The sequence below is a fragment of the Plecotus auritus genome (assembly GCF_963455305.1).
Source record: "Plecotus auritus genome assembly, chromosome: 5".
In the NCBI taxonomy this organism is placed as follows: domain Eukaryota; kingdom Metazoa; phylum Chordata; class Mammalia; order Chiroptera; family Vespertilionidae; genus Plecotus; species Plecotus auritus.
Genome location: NC_137776.1, coordinates 136,257,273 through 136,277,917, shown reverse-complemented (window position 1 = coordinate 136,277,917; position 20,645 = coordinate 136,257,273). Strand labels below are relative to the sequence as shown.

At 42.9% G+C, this 20,645-nt stretch overlaps 1 protein-coding gene across 1 annotated transcript in view; it reads right to left on the bottom strand.

The window, feature by feature from the left end:
• Positions 1-10,131: 10,131 nt before the first annotated feature.
• Positions 10,132-20,645, bottom strand: part of GLIS3 (GLIS family zinc finger 3) — a gene marked incomplete at its 3' end in the record, with an annotated part of 480,703 nt that continues 470,189 nt past the window's right edge. The window contains exons 9-10 of the mRNA XM_080671372.1: positions 11,384-11,566; positions 10,132-10,268 (exon numbers count right to left, since the gene is read on the bottom strand). Of these exons, the coding sequence (XP_080527498.1) occupies positions 10,132-10,268; positions 11,384-11,566 (320 nt within the window). The remainder of the gene's footprint in view (positions 10,269-11,383; positions 11,567-20,645) is intronic.

Genomic DNA, 20,645 nt, shown 5'->3' with positions numbered 1-20,645 from the left:
TTTCACCTGTCCCCAGAGCAGGCATTCCCAAAGGGTGGCCTAAGAAACACTTGCCTAACCAGGTTTTTTTTTTGTGTGTGTGTTTTTTTAATTGTGTTGTAGGTGTCAGGTACCCTATTTGGTGCTCTGTTTACACTATCTTTATTTTTTTAAATCCTCTCCCAAGGATGTGTTTTTATTGATTTTAGAGAGAGAGGGAGGGAGGGAGGGAGGGAGGGAGGGAGGGAGGGAGGGAGGGAGGGAGGGAGGGAAACATAGATTCGAGAAACATTAATTGGTTGCCTTCTGTATATGCACCAATCTTGGATCAAACCTACAAACTAGGTATGTGCCCATGGCTGGGAATCAAACCCACAACCTTTTGGTGTACGGGATGATGCTCCAACCAACTGAGCCACCATCCTCTGGAGGATGCCTAGGGCAGGGGTGGGCAAACTTTTTGACTCCAGGGCCACAATGGGTTCTTAAACTGGACCGGAGGGCCAGAACAAAAGCATGGATGGAGTGTTTGTGTGAACTAATATAAATTCAAAGTAAAGGAGTGGAGGGGAGAGCAAGAGAACCGGATAGAACAGCCGGATCCGGCCCGCGGGCCGTAGTTTGCCCAAGGCTGGGCTAGGGCTACATTATCCTTATTTTATTGTGGTAAAATATACATAACAAAAATTTTACTATTTTAACCATTTTAAAAAATATATTTTTACTGATTTCAGAGAGGAAGAGGGGGAGGGAGGGAGGGAGGGAGGGAGGGAGGGAGGGAGGGAGGGAGAGAGAGAGAGAGAGAGAGAGAGAGAGAGAGAGAGAGAGAGAGAGAGAGAGAAATAGAAACTTCAGTGATGAGAATCATTGACTGGCTGCTTCCTGCATGCCCTACTGGAGATCAAGTCCACAACCTGGGCCTATGACCTGACTGGGAATTGAACCATGACCTCCTGATTCATAGGTCAATGCTCACACTGAGCAACATCAGCCAGGCCCGTGGTCGGCAAACTGCGGCTCGCGAGCCACATGCGGCTCTTTGGCCCCTTGAATGTGGCTCTTCCACAAAATACCACAGCCTGGGCGAGTCTATTTTGAAGAAGTGGCGTTAGAAGAAGTTTAAGTTTAAAAAATTTGGCTCTCAAAAGAAATTTCAATTGTTGTATTGTTGATATTTGCCTCTGTTGACTAATGAGTTTGCCGACCACTGAGCCAGGCTATTTTAACCATTTTTAAGTGTATAGTTTAGTGATATTACTTAAGCACATTCACAGAGCTATGCAATCATTACTACTATCCATCCACAGAATTATCTCATCATCCCAAAAAGAAACTCTGTATCCATTAATCAATAACTTCCCAGTCTCTCCTCCCCCAGCCCTTGGTAGTCTCTATTTTACTTTCTGTCTACCGTGACTTGGCCTATTTTAGATAGCATATGGAAGTGGAATCATATAGTATTTGTCTTTTTGTGTCTGGCTTATTTCACTTAATATTTTAAAGGTCCTTCCATGATGCAGTATGTGTCAGAATTTCCTTCCTAAGGCTGAATAATATTCCAATGTATGTGTAGACCATACTTTGTTTATCCATTCATTAGTTGATGGATATTTGGGTTGGTTTGTAGTTTGGCTGTTGTGGATAATGCTGCTAGGAACACTGTTGTACATCTTTTTTTAGTCCTTGTTTTCCATTCTTTTGAGTAATATACCTGAGTGGATTTGCTTGATCACGATAATTGTATTTTTAATTTTTTGAGGACCTGCAAAACTCTCTTCCACAGTGCTAACAAAGTATTATTTGGAAAAAGGGTTCCATGGTCAATAGACTTCATCCTGGAACTCCTTCTCAGAGAGTCATAATATACCTTAGTAAACGTAGTAAAGGCTTTGACAGGTCCTGAGGTAAAGAATCTATGTAACTTTGACCCATTATTCTCCAAACTAATTTGATAGTGGAACCCTGTTTTTACAGAGTCACTGGTAACATGCCATCCCTTGCTGGGCTGGGAAACAATGCCCTCAGCTCTCAGGCAGATGCAAGAAGGGCTGGGGCTCAGGGGGAGAGAACCACTACTCAGAGCCCAGAGACAGAACCACATCTAACTCTCCAACCAGTCTGTTATGCTCTTTCTCCTGATGGCTCTGCACTTGCCTGGCCCATCCTTCCTCTACTTCTTTGCTTCTTAAAGATCATTTTAACTGTCAGGACTAGCTCAGGAATCCACCCTACCCTCAAGAAACTCTGACGCTGCTCTTGTCTCACCAGGCAGGGAGTGAGTGGAAATATCTCTTCCCCTTAGGCTTAGCCTTTATTATACTGCATTGTCCTATTAAATGATTGGCCTCCTCCACTACATGGGGGGGGGGTGTCAAGTTTAGTTTGTATAAACAACCATCTGGAGAGCTTATTAAAATACAGATGCCTCTGTCTTACTCCTAAAAATTCCAGCTTAGTTGCTCTGAGGTGTACATTCAATAGCTCTAGAATGTGCATTTTTAAGAAGTACCTGAGACAATATTCTTGGGCTGTTGATATTCGGAATCCCCCAGTTGTTAGCTCTGTGAGGATAAGAATGACTTCTACCTGTTTATTTTACACAATAAATGTTAAAGGAGTAAATGAATGAACAAATGAATGAATGAAACTATGCCAGTTTCCTCCTCTGTAAAATGATGAGGTTGGATATTCTCTAAGCTTTCTGTTGGTGAAACTGCTCTTTATAAAGTTCAGGTTATTTGACCCAAGCCACTGTGTTCCCAGACACTTTAAGATCAGAACCATATACAATACACACACCAACGCACATAAACCACCAGGGAGACTGCAGAAGAGGATTTAGTCCATGCTACGATTTAGCAAATCTCTCAGGGCTTGTGAATAACCACATTTTGAAACTGTCAATGTTATCACAAGCTAGACATACAAAGAGAGGCATACACTTGTGCCCCATGTGAATTCAGTTTCATTCTCTGAGTAGCTGAGAGGCAGCACTGTCAGGGCTGACAAACCCCCAAGTTAGGGAATTGGGAACTAGGCATTATGGAAAACCAGGGTCCAGAGAAGATGCTGGAGTGTGAAGCAGCTCTCCTGCTGGGTGGAAGGGGTACAACCCGGTCCAAGCCCCTCGACTCTGTTCCAACCATTTCTCAGTGGAGTCTTTGAACATAAAACCCCGAATCTCGGCGCCCTGAGAACACTGCAGGTTTTGAGGAGAAGCTCTGGCTTTTCACAAGAGCTATGGCCTGAGAAAAATGAAATCTCCCATTACTTATAACCCCTCAGCATTTCAGAGGCAAAGGTTGGCTATGGCTGCCAAGATCTAGCAAATATTTGGTTAGCTTGGAAAGAATGGGTGCTCATTTTCCAATTCTCACAGATTTTCTCTAAGCCCAGCTCCTTTTATTAAAAACCTCAAATCCAGAGATACAATCGAATGGCACTTGAGGCTCTAAGCATTCATCTGTATCCCGGGAAGCAGAACCCAGCATCTAAACAAAGAAAAGCTTAATCAACAGAACTCATGAATTCCCTCCAGGAACAGGGCCCAGTGTAGCAGAAGAATGGTCAGAGGGGCTCCTAACTCTGCATTTTCTTTGGGGGGATGTTTATGGGAAAGACCAGGGGTTGCTCCTTCAGTTGATTAGGCTCAGCCCACTGCGGCTCCTGGGATAAATCCCACCCCTTGCCTTTTTGGTTTGTTCCTGCCCAGAATGTGACTTAAGGTTGTTGTGTGTTTAAAAAAAAAAAAAAAATAAGAAAAATACTTCATGAAATCTGAAAACTATGAGAAATTCACATGTGTGTCCATAACTAAAGTTTGGGCAGAAGGTGAAGGAAGGTTTTTGTGTGTTTCCGCTGTGAGCCACAATGGCAGAGTTGCGCAGTTGAGACACCTGTCCTACCTGGCCCTCTGCAGGAAAAGTGTGTAGGCCCTTGGAGTAGGGGATGTAAGATTTATTCGTCACCGATATTTGCACAAAAAAGCATAAGACACATACATATTGATAGTTAAATAAGTATAAAGCAAACACCAGTATAACTTATCGTGGGGGGGTCAAGAAATAAAAGATTGTTGTTCATCACCTCCGAGTCCTCCACGTGTCCTTTCTTCCTGAACAGAGTTCATCAGTCCCCGGGCCTTTTGATAATGTCTTCCTTGCTGTCCTTTATACTTTACCAACTAAACTCCATACAGTAGTGCTGCTTTATCCACAGGAAACATGTTCCAAGACCCCCAGTGCATGCCTAAAACCACGGAACATACTACATACGCTGTATTTTTTCCTATACATCCGTTACCTATGATATAGTTTCATCAAGATATTTACTGCTACTAATAAAAGAGAACAATTATAACGAAATACTGCAATGAGTTCTGTGATATGCTCGCTCTAAATGTCGTACTAGAGACTCACCTTCTTATGATTTGAGATGATACCAGTGAGTTGAAGACAAGGCGCTGTGGCGAAGCGTTAGGCCGCGCCCGAGCACCTGAGGACGCCTAACCAGCGCTGTGTGCTGCCCTGCGGCACATCCCAACCGCCAGCATCACGACCCACGGGCTCTGGAGCCACTACTAAGTAAACTGAGGGTTACCTGCACGCAAACACTGCGACACCTGGACTATCTGGTAAACAAGATGGAGACTCGTACCCTGCGTGAGGCGTGAGGGAGCGTAAGTGGCGTGGAGGCGCTGGCCTCAAGGGTAATTCACGTCAGAGTGTGACATCGCGAGATTTCCTCACGCTGCTCAGAACAGCGTGCAATTTAAACCGCAAACCTCCCCTCCTCCACACCCCCATGGATGGAAAGCACATTATTTCTGGAATTTTCCCTCTAATGTTTTTGTACCTCAGTTGGCTGCCAGTAAACGAAACTTCGGAAAGTGAAGCCGAGGATGAGGGGGACTCCTGTAATTGAATCTTGCTTGTTTTGGGACTGTATATTAATAGAATAACACTATATTTGCTTTGTGTCTTGTTGCTTCCTTTCAGTGGTCTGAGAGGCTCGGCCCTGAGTTACTGCATGTTGCTATAGTTCTGTTGCCGTCCTTGCTGCGTGGTATTTCACTGTATTGCTTTAGCACAGTTCCTTTATTCATTTTACTGTTGCTGGGCAGTGGGTCATTTCCAGTTTGGGGCTATTGTGAATAGCATTGCAATGAACTCTTATCTGAACCATCATTGACTTATGCAACAGTCCAGAACTGTTGAATTGTAGGCTATGTATGTGTATCTTCAACTCTACCAGTTATAGCAAACTATTCTCTAATGAGGTTGGACTGACTTCTCACCAACTGCCTCCTTTTAGGGTGCAGAGAAGCTCTTTGTGTCTTCTCAGTCAGCACTAGTTCCATCTCCAAACCTTGAACCACACCTGTCCCCCAGCAGAAGAGCCATAGTGCCTGGGGCCATCACCCCTTCTGCTTTGCATCTGCCTGTAATGTAATTCTCTGGTCTTAAACAGGCAGCGAGAAAACAGTCAAGGTTCTAATAAGCACGATTCTTGAGATAATGTGACTATCTTTTAGATTTTGTGCTTGGCTAACTGGCTAGCCAAGTACGAGAATATCCTGACCACTTTCTCCTCTCCCCACCCCCCCAAATCCCAGGGATGGGAGCTGAGGCCATCACAGCAGGTGGGTCAGGTGGCCTTCCAAAGCCTGCAAAGTGAACAGGCTGAGAAATCAGGGAAATGGTCATTGCCCCTTTCTTCTTCAGAAAAACCAGGGGACTTCAAAGGTCAGTTTGAAGCTGATGCTTGTGTCTTTCTCTACAGGGCTTTAGAAAAACTGGACAGAAAACGCCCACCCCACCAATGGCCAAGCATGCCGAAACCCCATCACCTGGAGGTCCAAGCACTTGAGGCATTTCTGAAGCATGATGTAGCACTACACTGAAAAGACACAAATAAACCCCAAACCCTGGCACACATTTATCCAGTTTGTGAAGCGGATTAATAGAATAACCAATAAAACATGTATAAAAGCTTTAATTAAATCTGATGAAATAAAACTTCATGTTTTATTTATGGACACTCCCAACATGTAAAGGATTCAGGGACACATTCATTTTTACTGCCATTCCATCCTCATATCTATAATTAAATCCAGGCTGCAGCTCTGGCCCAGAGCAATGCAGCATTTTAAAGCTGGCCTTGGACACGCCCTCTCCCACCAGCTGCTTTTAATTATAATTACCATCTCAATATAAAGGAGGCTGATGGTAAAACAAAACAAAATAATAAAACAAACAAACAAAAAGCAGTTGTTACCATTGTGTTTTGGAATGACATGCTGAGGGAGGGTTTCAAGCGGTGGGCATAGCCTCCATTTCCAGTTTTATTCGGTACCAAGTGCACAAAACCTTCATTTTACTTTTGACATAAAAAAGGACTTCATGAAACAAGACAAAATAACTTATGATTATATGAAACATAACTGTGACAAATCACAAAACTATACATATTAATAGAAAAAAAGTGTACCTAATTCTTTAAAAGATTTATGACAATAAGCACCAGATGTGCCCTTAGAGTAAGATCGGCCCCATATCCAGTATGATATATGCAGTTCATTTCTCTATGTGAGTGTATATAACTATATACAAGAGTCTGTGTGATTTATGGAAAACAGATTTCTACTTTTCCCCCCCAAAGTGCTGTATGTCAGCAACATTACACAGGATGCTCTGCTGTCTGTACAAAATAAATCTCTTCTTTTTTACACTCACTATTTCTCCAATGAGTGGTGTGACTTTTTTGCTTTATCCGTTGCAAAAAAAAAAAAAAAAGTAACCGCAGAAATTCCACACCACCAACAAAAAGTGCCATTAAAAAAATGCTGCTATAAAATGACATGGTCAAACAGTCCAATAAAACACCAAATAATTAAATCGTTTACAAACACTATTCCCAATACTTTAAGGCAACTGAACAGTTGAGGTTCCTGGGAGGGGCGATGAACATTTACCTCCATTCTGGTGCGTGAATGTGCTTAATATCTGGAAACTTAAAATCTCAAGAACAAACCAACACTCAGTTTCACCAGTGGACGCTGCTGTGAGCCACTGAAGACCTACCATCTGTTTTAAAATAGCCTATGTAATTTGGGGGAGACATGGAAAAAGGACCCCACCTGATAGTAAATATTTAAATAATACTTAACAGCTGATCCGAGGCTGAATTACAACTGACACTTTGATGCAGTCCCTTTAGGGAATGAAGACAATGCAGCAAATGAAATGTCTCTAGGCATACTGATTTCTTCTTTTTATGTAATAGGGTAATTAGCTTTGGGCTGCGTGTATTTTCCTAGGCACTGGTTTTTACTTAAAAAAAAAAAGAGAGAGAGAGAGAAATGACAATCTCTGTTTGGATGTTAATGAAAATGGTTACATGTCAAGACTAAAAGGCCAAGAAGTGGAAGGTAATAAATTTTTGAACATTCCATTTTTACTGCTACGAACATTATAATGAAAGCATATATAAATCCTGTGCAATGCGAAAGCAAGCAAGAAACACATTTTAAGGTCAGGTGTGATTCTGGGACCTAAGGACAGAATGCAGAGTCTAGCCAGAACCTGAGTGTCCTGTCCTGAGGCCATAAGCTCAGACCTGCACCATCAGGAAACACAGAGGGTCCGGGAAGGGCTCTCAGCATTGCAGGCAGCCCTAGGCCCTGCTTCCTGCATGCCCTCTGCTAACAGGAATGCCTCCTAAGGGGCCGGCCCAATTTTTACTGAGGAAGGAGGGCCTACAGGTGCTACTGAGGCCTGGCTTGCTCTGGCTCCCTCCAGCCACAGTGAAGCATGAGAGGGGCAGGACCACCCTGAAGCCACGGTGAGAGAGACTGGCACGGGAGCACCCCTCCAGCCAAAGGAGATGGCATCCATGGTTTCTGAGGCTCAGCTTCTGGCTTCGTCTTCCTTCCCCCTTTCAACTTTAACTTATATAAAGCCACAGGCAGGGGTGACAACATCAGCTACAATAACCACCTTGCCTTTCGATCTTTTTCCTCCTCATCACAAAAATAACATGTATTTTGAGTTCCTCATAAAGGCTTCGGTATTAAGAATGAATAGACTGTCTCTCTAAGAAACTTTGCTTTCTTTCCAGAGTGTGACAAAGGACACAGGAGGGATGCCAGTGATAGGATGCATGTGTCCTTGCTTCGGCCAAGGGACACAGCCCAGCAAGTCTGCAAGGAGGAGGAGACTTTCCCTGCAGTCTGAGGGCTCATCTGGAAAGGGAGCCCAACAGGCATCCTCTCATAAAGCAGAGCAGGTGTTTGTCAAGTGAATAACCCGTTTGCAGACTTGGGCGTCTGCACGATGGCTTTTCTCAGATCAGAGCTCATTGGTCAGAGAACTAGACTGACCAGGTGCACTGTGAAAACAGACCCATGCTTGGTGCTTTATTCACCTCATCCTACCACATGTTTGAATGAAATCCGACAGAAGGCCGAATACTATTGACTGCACAGCTGGTCTGGGAGGGCCCACCTGTCAGGATACACCTGTCCCCGGGTCCCAAGTCTGACACCACACTGTGTACTTATCTCACTGAAGATTGTAATTATTTCTGTTTGACAAACAGCATTGTTTCTTTGTTGTCCCGAAAACATTTTTAAAAAGAGAAAAAAGCATGAAATGTGACAGTACTGGAATGTCCAATTTTACTGGGTGTCTGGGGTTGGGCTCATTATTATAGCCCAGGCCAGCAGACTCAGGATCTTTGTAAAGCTTTGTAAAGGTGCCACGGGAAAGGGCTTCCTCTTCAGGCTTGATATCAAATGGCCAAGTGCCTTCAAACCAGAGTTTCAGAAAAAAAGGTTGCCTTCTTCTGCCCACCTTTCCAGAACTGTCTCCTCTACCTCCCTGGGGCCGGACCTTGCTAACAGTTAATGGTCAGATAATGATGGTGGTGGGCATGTGTGAACCACAGTCACAGAGAGGGTGAGAACAATGCAAATAGAGAGAGATAAGCACAGGGGAGAGACAGACAGATGGAAGATATCCTGAGGGAGGTGAGCAAAGGCTGTGCAAAATAACGACATAGGTCATCTCTAGTTTGGTTTTCTGAGAAAACCTAGGAACATAACTCAGTGAGTCACCGTGCTCACATCTTTTAGCACGTCCCTGGGCAGAGCACTAGAGCAGAAGCAATGGGTGAACCAGTCGTGTGACCTTTTACTTTGAACAAGGTCTTTGAGGTGGAGTTGCTGAACAGCTAACCTGCTAGGGTTCCTGCTACAGCACTGGGAAGAGGGTGTACTCACCCCGTTTCCCTCAGGTAGCCTTTGCTATATACAAAACTAACATTCCAGGAGTGCTCACAGGTGCTGCGAGGTGTGGCCAGGCAGAGCCACTTGGCTGTGGCAAAATGTATGTAGCTGGGGTGATTAAAATAGTTTGCATCCAAAGAACTGACTTCTAAATATTTTTTCCCTTTAAAGTAGATGTAAATTATAAGTCTTTAAAATGAAGGAACTAAGAGAGGTTTTTGGAATATAAAACAAGTTGTAGTGCCTTTCAAGGGCCTGTACTTAACAGAACCTCCTCACTTTGCTTTTGGAGAAACACTGAAAAGCAATTGGTTAGCATGGGGATATCGAAGAGGAGATAAAGAGCGGCAGCCAGCTCACTGGAATGCTGGCTGATGCTTAACCCTATGCTGCAGATCTGGGGTTCCTGTATGCCTGGCTGGGTGTTGGCCAGCAGTGAGGAGGAGCACGGGCGGGGCAGTTCACCGTGTTTCTGGCAATTTGCATTGTCCTTCTCTATTTAGGGTTTTCAGAGAGGGCAGTCCCCAAACTACATTTTCATATGCACATCACTTCATCCGTGTCCTCTGAGGGTTGACAGCCAGGAAGAAACAGGTATCTGGGAGAGAGAGAGAGTCTAAATTCCCTTTGAAAAGACAGTCCTGCTGGTCACCAGCAAACCCAGAGAGAACAAGGAACAAATGAAAACATCCCCACAAAGCCCAGCTCTGACCATCAGCCCTGCCTTCCAGGACACATCTGTGACTTCACAGACACCACTGAATCAGTCGCCACCCCTTTCAAGCAGTCTGTGAGGTTATGAACACAACAGGTGGCAAGCAACAAAAGGTTCTGGATGCCAGTGGTAGTGGAGGCCAGCGGAACTGTTACCCTTCAGTGTAGACAGAGGAAAGCTGGCTAGGACAGCGGTCCACAGCGCTGATCTGCAAGAACGTGGTGTCTTCAGGCCCACTGCGAAGAGACTCTCCGAAGAGGCTTGAGGAACCCGAAGGCAAATCGTACACTGGAAGAGAACAAACACAGGAGTCAACACCTGCCTCACCTTGTCATGCCCACTGGGGTCCAGTGAGCGACCATGGTGACCTAGCCCCATTAGCAGTTCTCTGTCCTCAGGCACCTACGTGGAAGAGAAGTCTGGGGAGCAGACAGATGGCCAATAAAAGTCTTGGCACAAAGTATGAGCTGAGTAGTAGTAAAAGTGAAGTGTTCTGGGGAAGGGTGAGGGTGGTCACAAAAAAAGGTAATATTAAAGTTGAGTTAAGGATGGGATTCTTACAGGAGGGGAGGTTAAAAAAACACACAAAGCATTCCAGAAGGAGGAAACAGGGAGCAAAGAGAGAGAGGGAGGGGCATGTGGGGCCAAGTGTGATGGCAAAGCTGAGGTGAGAACACGTCGGGAGACATATGTCAGGGAGTTCTGGAAAGTCTAATCGGGCCTAACTCGTGGGTACTTTGAATGGCATGCTGAAAGATCTCACTCATATGAGGAATCTAATGAACAAAATAAACTGATGAACAAAATAGACCCAGAGACACAGAAGCATGGCATAGACTGATAAATCTCAGAGGGAAGGCAGGGAGTGGGGAGGTGGGGGTAGGGTGAAATTAACCAAAGAACATGTATGCATATATGTATAACCTATGGACATAGACAATAGTGTGGTGAAGGCCTAGGAGGAGGGCAGGGGTTGGGTGGAGGAGGTCAATGGGGAAAGAAAGGGGGACATCTGTAATACTTTCAACGATAAAGATAAATTTTTTTTTTAAAAAAGTGGACTTTATTCTCTAGGCAACTGGGAACGAAGGTATTTGAGCAGACAAATTACTTATTTTATCCTTCATTTTTGGAAGCATGAATGCAGAATGGTAAAGACAGGAGTTGACGCAGGGAGATTCATAGGAAGGCTGTCTGTGTTGTCTTGGGGAGACACGATGGTACCTAGACTAGGGTGGTGGAAGTGGGGCTGGAGAGGATGGTGAAGAGAGACATTTCAGAGGTGGATTCAACAGTATTTGATGCAGCCATGTGCAGCGCAAGTCTATCCCAGCCAGTCACAGGTCACTCAACTGGTCTCTCCTGCCAGTCTGCCCAAGTTCCGAAGTCAGACTCCAACACACCTGTAATGCCCGAGTGAGTTGAGAAGGCTCTGTGGAAAACATCAAAACCAGCCTGGCCCATGGACGTGGGGACCAAGTAGTCCTCAAAGGAAGGCATCACACTGCAGGAGCTGCTGGGTGGCATGGTCCTCTGGGAGTCAGGGTAGTGTGGAGGGCAGAATGTCTGCAGCTGCCCGTAAAATCCTGAAATGCAAGCACAGCATTGAGCTACTGTAAGGCACAACTTCCAAAGACCATTCCAACCCAGCTAGACCCTCACTCAGCCTAGATTCATATGGTAAAATGCCTTTAACTTTTAAGCTCACCTGTAAAACTTTCTAAGTAGCATTTGGAATGTACCATTTGGACAGAAGCTCTTCCACCTTCAGGGGCTTTCAAAGTTTGTCAGCTTATGAACTTTTTATTGCTGCTCTGGTACCTGAAACTAGTAGGCATCTTACTTTCCCTAGACCAGTGGTCGGCAAACTTCATTAGTCAACAGAGCCAAATATCAACAGTACAATGATTAAAATTTCTTTTGAGAGCCCAATTTTTTAAACTTAAACTTCTTCTAACGCCACTTCTTCAAAATAGACTCGCCCAGGCTGTGGTATTTTGTGGAAAAGCCACACTCAAGGGGCCAAAGAGCTGCATGTGGCTCGTGAGCCGCAGTTTGCCGACCACGGCCCTAGACTATCCAAAGAGTCCTGGAACCTGAAGGCTTGACCTTCAGGAGACATTCCTTCCCAGGCTAGATTTTGAGTGCATCTTCCTAACCTTCCTTTATCCTATATTCTGATTTTCACACTTAGTAAAAATCTGAAGAATGTTTGTTTTTTAAAGGCAACCGAGATCTAGTCATTCACTTGTTCTAACAGATAAATTCATACGTGTTTATATCTTCCTCATTATTTTAAATAGGTATATGGCATCCCACAGTTAGATTACTGCAATTTACTCAACTATTATTGTTGTTGATCTTTGCAACAAATGGGAAAACTGAAAGTGAACAAATAGTATAATGAAGAAATACGTGGAAAGATTTCTTAATATTTTAAAATAATCACCTGGACACAGACAACAAGGGGGTGGAACATAAGTAGGGGGTGGGGGGTTATGGGGGAATAATTTGTGTTTTTGCCTCCCTGACAAAGTTTATATAAGGTTACAAAAAGAAATTGACAGCCAGTTTGAAATTTAATTGCCATGGCCTAGAGCAAAGAATATCCTTACATGATATTATTCTACAATGTCATTAAAATTTTAGGTATTTTACAACAGCATATTGTAAAATTATCCCAAACAAACTTACAAACTAATTCTTGGAATGTTTGGCAGCAATTTAAAAAAAAGGACATGAAAGGATTTAATCCCTTTCAGAAGGAATTAGGGCGCTGGGAAGGCACTTGAGCATTCTATATTGGCCCCTCTTGCCTTCTGTGCCAAGAGGGACCCTCTTCTCACAATCCAATTGCCCTCAGCTGTTGCCTGAGCTTTTTGTTCATGCTGAGCTTGAAGCCTCGTGGTGGCTGGTACCATGGATCTGTCTCTCGCCCAATTGTGTGAGCTGGGCCCTCCCTGGAGAAGAAACCTGAGTTCCCCGAGATATGTGATCAGTGCTGGGGCCCCGCTAGGAGGCCAGGGGATCCCAAGGCAGGTGCTGGGCGTGGAGGCCACGGGGGCATAGGCTACCAAGGAGACAGAACTGAACCTCACATCACCCTGCTTGGCCCCGGAGGATGACTGGTTAGCCAGAGACGGGTAAGATTCCTCAGGGAAGGAACAACCTAAGACAGGCACAGTCGCAGAGGGGCCATCAGGAGAGAACTTGGGGATCAACAGAGGTGGGGCACAGACCCTCACCCCCCCAACCTTGCAGGGGCCTGAACCCTCACCCCGTCTGAGGGAGGTCTCCTGCCCCCATGGCTGCTTTGCATCCCACGCCCAGCTCATATCGGGACACAGGTGACAGACAGTGACTTGGCCCAGCTCAGATTGGGACCCAGGTAACAGACAGAGACTTGGCCGACAGCAGCTGCCCTATATCTAAATCCAGCCTAGCACCAGGAATGCTCAGGGCCTACTCAAGAATGCAAATAATCCTTTCCACTAATATTTACAGGGTAAATTAAGATTGTTGGTAGAGTATTAAATTTGACAGTAAAATAATAATCAAGTTTTCAGATTAATTTAAATAGGCTAATTGAAATAAGTGAATATTCAAGAAAATTTAATTGTACTGGACAAAAAGCTGTTCCTAATGTGGTAACTAAAATTTCTTTTGGTAGTTCATGTCATGGTAAAATTCCTGAACATGCAATGAAACTAAAGCAGTCATATTTTTGTCAAAAAATTAAAATTTAAAGTCATCAAGACTGCATTATAAAAGTTACAAAAGCCTCCATTATTCAAAAAAGGGGGGATAGAAGGGTAATATTATGTAAGGAAAAATATCCTATAAGTAAATTACATCTAGAAAACTTTTACTTTACAAAATTAGTTTTCATTTGTAATGCTAACAGCAAGACACCCATGAAAAACACACATGGTGTCTAAATAAGACAAAGGAAAATCGTTTGGGCAAAAATAAAAAGGATCCCAAATCAATTATATAGAAAAGATTCCTTTATTAACTTTTGGTCGAGAATATGTTTGTATATTTTCAGAAAACAACTCCAAGACCATGTGGATTCCTGCAACAGAGAGGAATTGACAGGTCTGCTCCAACCACGAAGACAAGAGGAGAAACAGTCCAGAGATGGAAGACGCTGATGACGCCTTGCCACGCTAGCAGTCAGCAGCTGTGCGACGCAGCAGGTTGCCTAGGACCAAACCAGAGAGGATCGGACCTGCATTGCCACCATGTGCCCACCATCCAGATATCATTGCTGACATGTACACTTAAGGAACTGTTTGACATTGAAACAGGGACTCAGAACTGTTGGACATGGAAATTGGGACTCAAACATTTTTGGTTATTATATGTTTATTTCTAGTCTGCAGAGGCAATATTTTTTAAAGGAATGAAATGGGGAAAAAAAAATAGATACAGAGGCAAAGAAGCATTGAACAGACTGTCAAACTACAGCGGGAAGGCAGAGGAGGTTGGGGGGAGGGGCTGTAAGAGATCAACCGAAGGACTTGTACGCATGCATATAAGCATAACCAATGGATAAAAAACACTGGGGGGGGGGGGGGCAGGCAAAGGCATGTACTGGGGGGAAGGGGAGGCTGGGGGAAGGTCAATGGGGGGAAAAAAAAGGAGACATATGTACTACTATTTGTAATACTTCAAACCATTAAAAATAAATAAAAATAAATAAATAAATAAATAAATAAAAGAAATAAAAAAATAAAATAAAATAATCACCAACATTTTGCTAATCATGTTTCACTTCTCTCAATTTTTTTGGTCACTTAATGGAGTTTTCCTAGGGATCCTATGTGGTCCTTTTCTATATTCTTCCACACCTTCTTTTTCCTTTTTCCTCTTTGCCTCCTATAAATTTAGGCTAATGGATTACTTTCTTGGAGTACAGTATGCTTTAAAAAATAAGTAATGAAATCATCATTCGATACTTTACTGAAGGGAGAGTTGCAGCTCTGTTATAAACTCCATGTCATTGTCTCCTCAAAAGTAAAATGTGAATGTCACTGTCTATGTCAGTGGGTTATTGTGAAAATTAGGCAAGTCATTCGATAAGGAAGCCCATCTATAACATTTAACAGTGCATTATAAATGTCAGTTATTATTAATACCATTACTCTGTTTTTGGTGGAAAAAATGAGGGATTAGTAGAGGAAGTGCCTCAGGGTCCCTACCACGAACATTAAATAATAGAGAACACAGAACTAACCCTAACCCTAACCCATGAACATTGGGCCCTAGCCCTGTGTGTCTTCCTATATTAGAACTGCCTCTTCTTAGGACTGAAAGACTTTATGTTTGGTTAAAGAAAACTGAGCTCCTATCAACAAGTAGGGGAGGTGCTATTTGGGTTCTTTCTGGCTCTCTTTACATACAACCAGGGCACAATGACATATCCAGCCTTCTATGCTCACAACTCTTCTCATTTCTGATTGTTCATACTACCCTTGGCTGGGAGGCCTGTTCTATGGTTACTATGAGCATTACCAAAGAATATGAGCTGAACTGCTCATAAGACATAGGCTGGCCCTCTAGAGGCTTATTATCCAATACACAGGGATAGGGCAGTTTTATGCACAGGGTACACTCATAGTAGAAAACAAAATAATAATATTCTTTATAAGCAGACAGTTGTATACTTTATATAGAATCAAGAAAAAAATACACATAAGGTTTGGGGGTAACATTAAATGTATGTTAGCAGTATAGACTAGAAGGAGAAGAAAGAATGGAAAATTATTGGCTCTTCTCTTTTTGATACTCAACGGTAGCTGTTTGCTTTCAACAGACAGATGGGCAAACCACCTGAACAGACCTCTCAAATACCCATATAATTGATCAACTGACATGTCCTCTAGCCATCAAAGAAATAAAAATCAAGGCAATGATAAAATACTATATCACATTAGTAACGATTCCTAATATTCTCAGTGCCAGAGTGAGACTGGTGAAGAAGTTACTTCTGCATAGTGTTGCAGACATGGCAAAAGAGTATAAACCTTTTTGAAAAAAATTGACAACCTGTATCTAGAACCTGAAAAGTGTTCATACTCTTGGATATGACAATTTTACTTCTGAGAATATATCCTAAAGTATAGTCCAAAGGAGAAAAGAAATTCTGCACAGATGGTCATCACAGTGCTAATTGTCATTATAGAAAACTGAAGAGTCAAAAAGGGTAACCATAAGAGAATGGTTAAGCAAATAGTGGTACATCTACATGATGGGAATATTAAGTAGCCATTAAAAGAATAGCTATAAGGAAATTTTAATAATGCAAAAAGACTATTGTAAGGTTCAGCTGGAAAAAAGCCAAGATACAAAGTTGAATTCAGAGACTAGGCTCCATGATGTAGAAATCTATGTAAAGGATAGACTACAAGGCAGCATATGTATAGTTGTCTTTTTTTTTCTTTATGTTTTTCTAAATTTTAATAGTGATGAAAAGCAAGTACTCTGGAGCCAGATTTCCTGGGTTCAAATCCTAGCCCAACTACTTACTAATTGTGTAGTCTTGGTGAATTAGCCTCTCAGTGTTTTAGTTTTCCAATTTGTAAAATGGAGATAAACATCTACACCTCACTGAATGATTATAAAAATTAAATGAATAGTTAAATATTATATAACAACCTAATATTATAATTAATTATATGATTGATATTTATATATCTATACTAATAAAAGGGTAATATGCTAATTAGACCAGGAGACCTTCCAGACGTCCTTCCAGACAAAGCCATGGTGGCAGGGCCAAGGCAGAGGCAGTTAGGGGCAATCAGGCCAGGAGGGGAAGGCAGTTGGGGGTGATCAGGCCAGTGGGGGAGGGGACAGTTGGGGGAAAGCAGGCTGGCAGTGGGGGACAGTTGGGGCGATCAGGCCAGTGGGGGGGGGCAGTTGGGGTGAGCAGGCTGGCGGGAGCCAGTTGGGGGCGATCAGACTGGCGCAGGGGGAAGTTGGGGATAAGCAGGCCGGCAGGGGGGGGCAGTTGGGGGCGAGCAGGCCAGCAGACAGAGTGGTTAGGGGCCATTAGGCAGGCAGGCAGGTGAGCAGTTAGGAGCCAGCAGTCCCAGATTGCAGTTGGACATCCCCCAAGGGATTCCAGATTGGAAAGGGTGCAGGCCGGGCTGAAGGACACCCCCCCCTTATGTATGAATTTTGTGCACCGGGCCACTAGTATTTAATAATGTAATTTATACAATGTATGTTTACTAAACAAGGAAAATAAAAATGTAAAATTATTCCACAATAATATAATTCTTAAAAGTAAAAAAAAAAATGTTAAGAGAAATAATGTTATAAAAAGGCAGTAAATACTCCAGAAATAACAAAATGTAAGAATGAGCACAGCAATGGGCATTCAGTTCATGTACAGTTCCCAGGCAGAATTCTCTGGACCATTCTTCGCCCTGTGAGGACCTGAGCCATATACCTTATGCTGAAGTTTGTTCCCAGATCCTGCACTAATTGACACACATCCTGCTTTCTTCACTCACCAAGTGTGGGCTCAAAACAGCAACAAGTCTGAGTGGTCTGAAAAACCTGGGATGTGCAGCTTTGTGGTCTGGGAGTTCCTTAAACTGACCATGACTTTGGATGCCTGGTGGATAAGCACATGCAATCATGGCATGCCCATCAGGAGGAAAACATGACCAGGAACCATCATGGTTGGTTTATTAGAATGTCATGTTTCCTCATTGAGCAAAAGAGTAATATTTGCTATTTATCCCTATGCTTGCTCTGCTTAATTTCGTCACCCATAAATTCCCAGATAGCATTCCTTAGTGTAATATTATTTTTCCAAGAAGAGACGACATTTTTCAATGAACTCCCTCATTTCCCCAAATAGGGACATGATTCATTCAGGTGTGTCAGGTAGTGATAGAGACTTTCACCTGCCTTTTGTGAAAACCAATTCATCCTCCCTTTCCAGTCTTCTCTCATGCCTCTATGAAACAGCAGAAATGGCATATGGCTTCAATCTACATTGGAGGGTTCTGATGTGTAAGAGTATAAAAGGTTTGGGATGCAGTGAAATATACCCTACAAAGTTAAATATTAAGCCCAACATTCTGGGCTCCGCTTCCCAGTTTTCCCTGTCCATCTGGACCTGAGTGAGAGGGCAGAGTGGACTGTAATTCCTGCCTGTGGGTGTCTTGGCTGACATGAGAAATATTCAAAACCAGAATGGCCCCGCAAGCATGTTTTATCACTCTCACAGCCAACTCAGGGAAAGAAAATCCTCTTTATTAAATCCCTCTCTCCAAGAAGCCTGTTACTGGAGATGCCAAAAACACTGGTGTGGATGACTGTGGTCACTCAAATCAAAGAGCTTTAACATATCCTCTTCCCAGTGCTATTTCCATAAAACTAATGAAATTTTAAAAAATTCTATTAGGGTCTTGCCACACACACAAACTGAGAAAAAGCCTAACTCATTTTTTTTTTAATGAATGGCTTCTGTATTCCAGCTGTTGGATTTCACATAGTACATTTGGAAGAAACACTACCTCTCGGACCCAAAGCAAAATGAGGAAAGATGTTAACACATTCTACGAGCATAAAACCTAAGCGCAATGGCAAGGTCAGCCAATCTGTCAGTCAGTAAATCAAGTGTAGTTATCAAATGCTGGTCAAGGTACTGTTGGACAGACCAAGGAAACCAAAGATAATACCTTGTCCTTGGGGATAGGTAATGCAGTTGGAGTGAGCACACACACATTTATAATAGCATTAAGAATGCACCCATGCATCTATGTTGATAATAAATGTTAGCTGTCCTATTTAGTTATAAAAACCACCCTTCCCCCATTTCAGAAGGTATGTTACCTCCAAGAATGGAGAGGATGGGATGGTGTGGGGGTGAGGAGGAATGTGCAGATAAACTGATTTTACCCAAGCTGCAGCTCCTAAGGGTCAAGGAGAATCATTCCTCTTCTTGTAAATTTTGGGAAGTGTGTTTTTCCTTCTAAAAACTAACCTGTTTCTCTAACAATAAAAATATTTGGAATTAATTGTACCAACTAGAAAATGTAGAACAGTATAAACAAATATAGGAAAATTATCTTTATTTCCACAATTCAGATATAGCCAGATATATACACACAAAACTGGAATATTATACATACTGTTTTGTATCCTGTTTTGTCCCCTAACATTACCTATGAGCTTCACATATTATTAAATTTCATTCTTAAAATCCCCTCCTCTTTGTCACTGGTCATTGATGTCTATATGCTCATAGATTAGATCGGGAGTTCATGGTCATTCCTTCTGCTAATGATGATAGAGGAGCCCCATGAATCTGGGTGTGGATTTCCTTCCCAAAGTGGAAGGGGAGTGGGAGAATTTAGAGGAGAAATGAATTGTTTGACTAACTATGATAACAGAAGGGAATCCTCCAGGGCAGCATTGTCCAATAGAACTTTCTGTGATGATGAAAATGATCTATCTATCTCGCTATCCAATACAGTAGCTGCATGTGGTTACCGAGCACTGGAGACATGGCTAGCAGGACTGAGGAACTGACTTTTACATTTTATTTAATTTTAATTAATTCAAATTTAAACAGACACATGTGGTTCTTGGCTACTGTACTGGACAGCACAGCAAAGATTTAGGGCACTCTTCATTCCCAGGGTTAGCAGACTTTGTTTCAGGAATATTTCTGATTAAATTCCTAAAGGAAAAATGCATGACCCACCAAGAGTTAAAATGAAAGCCAGATAATCATTCTTAGACTCCTGGCCTTCAGGAGAAGAAGTATATTAGACTTTATATTATATTGATCTTTTCCTCACAAGTTTACCATTCCAATCTTTGGAAAGTACTGCAGTAAAAATATACCAATAAGTAAATAATGTTCACCCAACTCTCAACCCCTCAAGAGGGCTAATGAAAATTGTTTAAGCTAAACTTCCAGGGCATTTCAGCTATCCTGGATAAACCAATTTTGCTTCTGGAAGTAGGAGAAGCAAAAGGGAAGGTGTCACCCACTTCCCTGCAGACTGGGAGCCTAGGTCACCACACCTACTGCTATGAGGAGTGGATGAGCTGTGATGGTGGAATAACGTTCAACACAGAGGCTCTACCCAACTGCTTACTCACATGGACGGGAAGAAATACCGTCAGCCTGAACCTTGTCAAGTGCTATGTCAGGAGCTGTGTACTCAGTGGGTTTGTTTATGTAACAGATGGCTTTGCAAAACAAAATTATTTTTTCCTTTATGGTAAGGCTGGGAACCACCACCAAATTCTGGGTACCATAACTGTGCTGGATGGACTACATCCAGAATTGAGGCTGATCCTTTCCTGAGGAAGACACTGCCCGGACTGTGATGACCAGGTATAGATGCAGAAAGTCCACGTGTGGAACATCAGGGAGATTGCCCCTAGCTACTTCCCCAACTAGACTATAGCCCAATCAGGCCTAACAAGATCCCTTGTGAGGGTTCTCGGAAACAATGCTAAGAGCACTCGCTTCCCAAGATGCCTTGGTATCTTCAGATGGGAAAATCCTTCAACCCCTGTGGGATCAGAGTGCATTGTTTCTGGGTTCCTGGCTAAGCACTGTAATGTTCAGCCCAAATCTCAGGAGTCACCCGTTCCCTTAACCTTTCAGAAGAAACACTGACTAAA